At 41.8% G+C, this 8,839-nt stretch overlaps 1 protein-coding gene across 1 annotated transcript in view; it reads right to left on the reverse strand.

Moving 5' to 3' along the window:
* The window catches only part of LOC137546924 (organic solute transporter subunit alpha-like), a 61,769-nt gene extending 53,248 nt beyond the window's left edge, over window positions 1-8,521 (reverse strand). The window contains exon 1 of the mRNA XM_068269968.1: window positions 8,095-8,521. Coding sequence (XP_068126069.1) covers window positions 8,095-8,215 — 121 coding nt within the window. The 5' untranslated portion in view covers window positions 8,216-8,521. The remainder of the gene's footprint in view (window positions 1-8,094) is intronic.
* Between the last annotated feature and the right edge of the window lie 318 nt (window positions 8,522-8,839).

Below are 8,839 nucleotides of genomic sequence, written 5' to 3' on the forward strand. Positions count from 1 at the left end.
GCAATGAGATGCAGTTCCAAATTGATGCAAGATAATCATTCATCTCGGAATAATTTGCATCTCTTTGACCATCCCTAATCACAACCTAGGAAGAACATCTGGAGAATTCAATGAACAATATCATAAACAGTTGCGCATACATAATAATCTGTAAATTTTTATATGCAAAGGGTATTATGTGAGATGCTGCAATGATGAGACATCAGACCAAATTCTTTGTTACCTTTTTCTGCTGAACTCTGCAGTAAAACTAAATGATTTTACTCACAGGGAATGCTTGGGAATACTTTAAAATGTTCTTTTATGTAACTAAGAGTAGTTACTGAAATTTTAGTTTGGGGCTCATAATCCTGCTTTATTCTGTATGGTTTTTGAATCATTACCGTATATACTTGCATAATAAGCTGACCCGCGTATTAGCTGAAGCACCCACTTTTCCCTCAGAAACCAGGAAAAAGTGATTGACTCACATATAATCCCTCTCCCCAGTATAGCCCCCTCCACAGTAGCCAGATGTGTCCCCAGTACAAGTCACTCTTCCTCCCCATAGTCAGATGTGCCCTAAGTATAATACAGCTGTGTCAAGAAGCCACTAGATGATGTCATAGATATGAGACACAGCAATTGGCTGACACACAGGAAGAATCCCTGATCATTGTACTGCTGACACATTGCTTGCATGCTCTGCTTGACAAGCCAGGGGACACAGGTAGTCTAGAGCAGTGCACTCTGCACACCATGTTGAAGGGGATGGGGGGCACGGACAAAGCAAGGAGTCAGCTGGCAAGAGCAGGATCACTAGCGCATGATCCTTATGTGGCTCTGCCAGTAACAAAACCTGCTCCACCATCTGTTCTGCTCCACTGACTCGCATATAAGCCAAGGGGGTAACGTTTCAGTGCATTTTTTGTGCAGAAAAATTATATAAAAGGTAGTTTGACGAAAGAGTTATAAATATCAATGACGTTGCATGAACATTAATTCACTATGAAACATAATGCATGGAATGATTTCCTGTAAGGTTAAAGTTGAGGTTTACAGGTGTCAATCACCTTTATAATTCAGAGAATACTATAAAGGTGGCATAATGGGTGTGACAGTCTATGCTGTCATAATCACCGGTTATTCACCTCTTCTGGCCTTCTGGAATTTATGAGTAGCAAGTAAGCAATTCACACTTTACAAGAGCATAACTTTCAATACCAAGTCTGCCCTGCAGGACAAATCATCTGGGTCTCAGGAATCCTGCTGTACAGGAACCCACTACTTTCCTAATCTTTTGATCTAAACCTGTCCGGCCCATATATACAGCTTACTGTCAGAACATAAGTCAGAATTATAGCACATGTGTATTTAAAGAAAAAAACGTGACCAAGGATTAAACTTCATCCCAATCAGTAGCTGATACCCCCTTTCCCATGAGAAAGCTTTTCCTTTTCTGAAACGGATCATCAGGGGGCTTTGTATGGCTAATATTGTGGTGAAACCCCTCACACCGTGTGATGTGTCAGCACCATGGTGCTGACATCACACTGTGGGAGCCTTGTTGCATTGTGGTAAATAACAGCTGTTTACAACTGCCAAAAAAGCAAGCAGCAGCTACTTCCAGTGACATCACCTGCCAGCAGTAAAAATGTCACCATGTGATAAATGTCAGAATGTAATTTAGGGAGAGGAAAGATTTTACAATGGTCAAACACTGACTAAATCATTTATACATAATTATTGTAAACATTAAGCACTTTTGTTCATTACGTTATTTTCACTAAGGTTCCTCTTTAACGACTGGCAGAAGGCAATATGAGGGAAGGAAGTACTTACAGTCATTCCAAGATGCCCTCACTGCAACAGTATTGTTATGGTGCCCATACATGGTACAATTTTTTTTTATTAAAAAATTTCATTTTGATCATACCATTAGATCGAATATAAAGATTTTTTTCCAACATATTGGATTGGATTTTTATTCAAAAAGTGGGATAATTGTTCATTTTTCTTGATCGAACAAAAGATTATTTTTTACTTTCCTTTAAGTCAAATGTTTTGGTCGAATAAACTGGAAAATTGAACGTTTTATTGTACCGTGTGTTAAAGAGAATCTGTATTGTTAAAATCGCACAAAAGTAAACATACCAGTGCGTTAGGGGACATCTCCTATTACCCTCTGTCACAATTTCGCCGCTCCTCGCCGCATTAAAAGTGGTTAAAAACAGTTTTAAAAAGTTTGTTTATAAACAAACAAAATGGCCACCAAAACAGGAAGTAGGTTGATGTACAGTATGTCCACACATAGAAAATACATTCATACACAAGCAGGCTGTATACACCCTTCCTTTTGAATCTCAAGAGATCATTTGTGTGTTTCTTTCCCCCTGCAGCTATCTTCCACTGAAGTGTCAGGTGTTTCTTCCTGCAGAGTGCAGACAGCTCTGCCTGTATGTAATTCCTCAGTATGTGAAAGCCCAGCCAGCTCAGAGGAGGATTTATCCAGCTTGTAAAAGATAAGAGAGAAGAGAGAAGCTGCCCTAATCTAAATAATACACAGGCAGTGTGCAGAGAGGGGGCTGGAGGGGGGAGATGCATCACAGAACCACAACACTGAAGAACTTGGCAGCCTTCCAGACACAGGCTGACAAGTCTGACAAGAGAGAGATAAGTTGATTTATTACAGAGATGGTGATAGTAAAACGTGCTGCAGTAGGCCAGAACACATTAGAATAGCTTTTGGAACTTGTAGGATGATAAAAAACAGGATGCAATTTTTGTTACGGAGTCTCTTTAAGTCTAGTCATACTTTTTTTTACTTATTTTTACTAGCCAGATGACCCCCTTTCTCTAATATAGGTAGCCAGATGACCCTTCCCCTCCCTCCAGTATACCAATATAGGTAGCCAGGTGACACCCCCCTCTCCCTTATAGCCTGCTGCCCTTGATCCTGTGGTGCCCTAGACCATGGCCTATGTGGCCTTGGCTTAAATTTGGCCCTGCAAATGCCTAGGCATTTAGAGACATCATTGGCAGCCAGTATCTCTTGAAGTAGCGTTTTCTGCAAAAACAGGATTTTTTTCCCAGCTGTCTGACATTTGTTGATTAAAGGAGTTGGTCAAGGGGTGTAATGTTATGAGCTTTATTAGTTTGACTTTAAGCTGTCATAAGAGAATCATGTCATTCTTAGTACATTCATCCGCATACATTTGAAAAAGGCACCTGTTGAAAATAACACAGGATAGCATAGTAGAAGATTGGTAAATGAACCCTCCCCTGGTGGTGCCTAACACTTAACCTACCTCCTGATGGTGCCTAACACTTAACCCCCTTAGTTGTGCCTAATCCTTAACACCCCCCTCCCCACAGTGGGCAGCTAACTTTAACCTCCCACCCCCCCTTCCGTACCTAACATAACACATTCTGTTTAGAAGGGGCCTGCTATAATAGCGGGCACAGGCGCCACTCACTATGCAATCTGCAGATATTATCGCAGCAGTTCGCATAGTAGGGGCCTCTGCATCCACTATTATACAGGGTGCCATTCTAAACAGGATGTGGCATGTGCCCTTTTCAACTGCTCTGCATACATTCTACTAAACTTAGACAGTAGAAAAATGGTGTTAATTTTAGCAGAGATACCTCTCCTGCTGAAAGATAAACCATCTTCCCAGTCTAAGTTCAAGAGTGCACTGGAGCAGGTTTTCACCCATGATGTCTCTGTACATTGCTGCAGTTATCCTTCCCTTTATCCTGACTAGTCCTGCCACTGAAAAACATTCCTACAGCATGATGCTGCCACCACCAAACTTCACTGTAGGGATGATATTGGTCTAGTGATGAGCCGTGCCTGGTTTCTTCCAAATGTGACGCATGGAGTTTACACCAAAAAGTTAAATCTTTGTCTCATTAGACCATATACTTTTGTTTATTATAGTCAGAGTCCTTCAGGTGCCTTTTGGCAAACTCCACGTGGGCTGGCATGTGCCTTTTACTAAGTAGTGGCTTCCGTCTGGCCACTCTACCATATAGGCTTGATTGGTGGATTGCAGCAGAGATGGTTGTCCTTTTGGAAGATTCTGCTTTCTCTAAAGAGGACCTCTGGAGCTGTAACAGAGGGACCATTGGATTCTTGGTCACCTCCCTAAGGCTCTTCTCCCCCAATCGCTCAGTTTAGATGGCTGGCCAGCTCTAGGAAGAAATTTTTCTTTAAAGGACCACTACTACGAAAATCATAAAAATTAAAATACATGTAAACACGTACAAATAAGAAGTATGTTTCTTCCAGAGCAAAGTGAGCCATACATTTATTTTCTCCTATGTTGCTGTCACTTACAGTAGGTGGTAGAAATTTGACAGAACCAGCAGGTTTTGGCCTAGTCCATCTCTCCATAGGGGATTCTCAAGGTTTTTGTTTAATTTCAAAAGCATGTGGTGAAAGGCAGTTGCTCCATCCAACTGCTACAAAAGTGTACAGTGAGCAGGGGGGCTGACCAGCATCATTGTATAAATCCTTTTCATGGAATGTCTTTATAAAAAAAGAAAATCCTTGCTGAGAATCCCCCATGAAGAGATGGACTAGTCCAAAACCTGTTGGTTCTGTCAGATTTCTACCATCTTCTGTAAGTGACAGCAACATGGGAGAAAAGTAATGTATGGCTTATTTTACTCTGGAAGAAACATACTTCTTATTTCTAAATGTTTACATGTCCTTTAACCTTCCCCAGATTTGTGCCTCAAGAGATTTGTAGACCTCTTGAAGGTGTACAGACAATTCATTTGAATTCATGCTTGGTTTGAGGTTTAACATGAACTGTCAACTGTGGGACCTTATATAGACAGGTGTGTGCCTTTCCAAATCATGTCCAATCAACTGAATTTACCACAGGTGGACTCCAATTAAGCTGCAGAAACATCTCAAGGATGATCAGGGGAAACGGAATGCACCCCCATGTGTTTCCCTATGCTTATGTGGGCTTTCTATGGGTACTACTGTTTCCTCCCATATCCCAAAGTACATACTGATAAATGAATTGTTTCCCTAGCAAAAATTTCTCTGTGGTAGAAATAGGAGACTATGACTATGTTATAGATTAGATAGTAAGCTCCTCTGAAAGACAGTGATGCGACTATGTACTCTGTAAAGTCCTTCAGAAGATCAGCACTACATAACAGCTAAGAAAATGTATCATTCGGTAAATCTTAATAAAACTATCTGGCTAGCATTAATCAACTCAACATTTTGGTATGAAATGAATGATGGAATCATTAAATTGTGATCAATCACATGTTCAACCCCCAAATGACCGTTAGAGAATCTTTCAGAATTTGAAATTGTTTAGAATTTTCTTTCTTTATGAGAAACAATTAGTTGAAAGATCAATCACTTCCGGTAAAGATAAAATAAAAATTAAACTATTCATTAAGTCAATATTATTGTGCTTTATACCATTTTTTAAGGGAAAATTGCCAGGGTAGATTTATTTTAGAACATAATTACTGATTGTTCTATCTGTTCAGGGTCAGAAGCTCTAACTTCATACTTTCTTCAGGTTAGTGGCTCAGTGAGCAAAAGTCACACTATAAGCATAACATCAAGCTATGATTCAGTGGGGTTGATGCAGCCAGGCCCGGATTTACCTCAGAGGAGCCTATAGACACAGATGTCATGTAACCTTAGACTTTTGCCCTCTAAGAATCTACAAAGCCCCGCTGAACCACACTGCAAGTGTGCTGGTTGTCCCAGCTGTTATTTATCCCTTACATCCCTTGCCCATCATAGGTAGCCCAGGGAGGGGAGACTGTGCAGACAATGCGACCAGGAGGTCTTGGAGGATGAGGCCCACTTCCTGCTACACTGCAGCAAATACTCTCCGCCCACATCCAGGATTTTACCTCCACAGATGAAGAGAGGAAACTCTACATCCTACTGGGGGAGGAGGAATCAACTGTGCAAATAGCTGCCCGATATGTCACAGCCTGCCACCAACTGAGAGGAACATGATACCACATGGACTGTATTCCCCCAATACCCCCCCCCCCTATGGACTGTATATCCCAGTCCCCCATGCTGTCCCTTACATCCTCTACACACCTATGGACTATATACCCCAACCCCCTATATCCTTCCCTTATTCCCACAATCCTCCCTCCCCATGTTAATGTTTTGTTTTGCTTCGGCAATGCTAAATGTATTTGGTCCTGCCAATAAAGCTTTTTTGGATTTGGTAGCTACAGGTGCACCGTAGTATTAGGTAGCCAGGCGTACCCTCAACATTAAATAGCTAGAGTTGCCCCCAAGTATTAAGTAGCTAAAGGAACCTCAATATTAAATAGCTAGAGATGTCCCCAAGTATTAGGTAGCTAGAGGTGCCCCTGACTGACGGGAGATCTCATCAGTTGAATGCCGAGAGCAGGTTGAGTAATATCTTATTTACTATCCCATCAGGACTCTGCATAGGGAAGAAAGGAGGGAGGCACTCGGGCAGGGGAGTGAGCTGCCTTACCATCATCAGGTGCCTGTAGGCACGTGCCTACAGTGCCTTATGGTAAATCCAGCCCTGGAAGCAGCAGTAATATTGCTGTGTGTAGACAGTGTACAATAATATTACCGTTACTACAGGCAGCAGTGTAACACGAGTTATGCCTTAAAGAGACTCTGAAGCGAGAATAAATCTCGCTTCAGAGCTCATAGTTAGCAGGGGCATGTGTGCCCCTGCTAAAACGCCGCTAGCGCGCGCCTAAACGGGGGTCCCTTCACCCCCAAACCCACCCCCGCAAACACTTGGTCGTCTTCTTGGTCGCAGATTTTCGTTTCCTGGAGGCAGAGCTAACGGCTGCAGTCCTGCCTCCAGTCGCGTCTATCAGCGGCGCATCGCCGCCTCTCCCCTGCCCCTCTCAGTGAAGGAAGACTGAGAGGGGCGGGGGAGAGGCGGAGATACGCGCTGACAGACACGAGTGGGGCAGGGCTGCGGCGGTTAGCCCTGCCCCAACCAGGAAGCGCTCCCCCGCTGCACCGAGGGGATTTGGGGGGTGAAGGGACCCCCGTTAAGCCGCGGGATAGCGGCGTTTTAGCAGGGGCACACATGCCCCTGCTATCTATGAGGTCTGAAGCGAGATTTATTCTCGCTTCAGACTCTCTTTAAGTGCAAACTGTGGTGATTGAGTATTGGCAGCATTGCTACGGTAATACAGGTTACTAACAAGCAATAACCTAGCAATGCTCGCGGTACTCAAGTACCACAGGTAGCACTAATAGTGTCACTTGCGGTGCTGGCTGTAGTAATGTCTGCATTCTGCAATATTACTGCATCTTTGTGCATTAACCCCAATGTAACTTAGCTGGGTACCCTGTAAAAGCAGACAGTAATAACAGCACCCATCCATGTGCCCCATCTGACAGAAGCCTTTTAAACCAGCATTAAATTCGAAAAGCATGGAGTTCTACTATTGTAGGCAGTAATAAATCACAGACATTCTTCTTTCTGTGTCTAATCATGTAAAAAAAAGCGTAATTAACATAACAGAGATGATCTCGATGTCATTTGTGTGGGTTTCTTCTGGACACACTGGTGTCTTCCCAGATCTCAAAAACATACATATAGTTTATCCCCCCTCCCACATGGCCTTTGATTATGTTAGGGACATTAGAATATGGCTACAAAAGAGATTAGATTGTTTTATTCTTTGAGGGACAGTTAGGCATGACATGTCTTCACTAAATAAATACAAACATAATAATAAATGCAATAATGATAATGATGATAATAATAATAATAATAATAATAATAATAATAATAATAATAATATGCTTTCCTAGAGGCCAACCATTGATAAAATGTTGCTGTGGGTTAAAGTGAAAACTGCTGCTGTCTAGTCCTGACTTATTTCAGTGCAGTTAGTATGATCTGAATTGTTTTAAAATCTGTATTTCTTGACCTATATTGTAAGCCTGAAAATACAATAAAAACTATCATCCAAAATCTATCTCTACTGTGGCTTGCCTAACAGCGGTGCTGAAATGACTGTACTGATGTGAACATTGTAACTGCAGACTGATCATTTATTGGCAAAGCTTGCACTTCACCTAACTAGGAAGAGTTGACTTACTTTCTAAGATCTGATAGGAGTATGGGGCTTCTCTGGTCCTGCAGATAGGATTGATTAGAGTTGTATTTCCAGAAGTTGTTGGAATTTCTGTTACATTCATTATGTCGTCCACTTGAGCCATGATTCTTCACTTTTCTTTTACTGTTTTGTCTTGTTCCCGGCTTGATCTTGCTTTATCTGACAGTCCAGAGGTCTTGTCGGGAAAGGATTCTGATTGCAAAACAATACAGTCCTACTTTGTCCCAGGGGAAGCCAGTGTAGTTTAAAAACAAGTCATCTCATACTTAAGAAAATCTTTTTTTCTTTCCTTCTTAAGTAGAGCTGCATTCTTTGCCTGCTGTGTCTTCTTATAGTCGCCTGCTCATGTCTTAAAGCCAGGCGAGTTCAGCTAAACATCAACCAAGGGATATAAAAGCAGGTTGTAAATTAGTTATCAAAGTGCTTCTTATGAGAATAGACCATTGTCCAAGTTGACTCACTTTAATATTGGAGGGAGGAGATATTTCCTATGTAGTTACCCGGAGAAGAAAATATAATTTCTTCTTCTGATGCTTCAAAAATACTTTCTTTATGTATAAACAAAAGAAGCAGTCCAGAATCATATTTAGCAAGAAACAGTAACCCTTTGCACGCTCGCATGCAAATGTTCAAACAAATGCATTCACAGATTCACTCATCCAGGCACCACTGTTATCCCTACAGCTAAATTAAAAGCTGGGGTCTTAGTTCACAAAGGAATGCATTC

The sequence above is a fragment of the Hyperolius riggenbachi genome, chromosome 2 (assembly GCF_040937935.1).
Source record: "Hyperolius riggenbachi isolate aHypRig1 chromosome 2, aHypRig1.pri, whole genome shotgun sequence".
NCBI lineage: Eukaryota > Metazoa > Chordata > Amphibia > Anura > Hyperoliidae > Hyperolius > Hyperolius riggenbachi.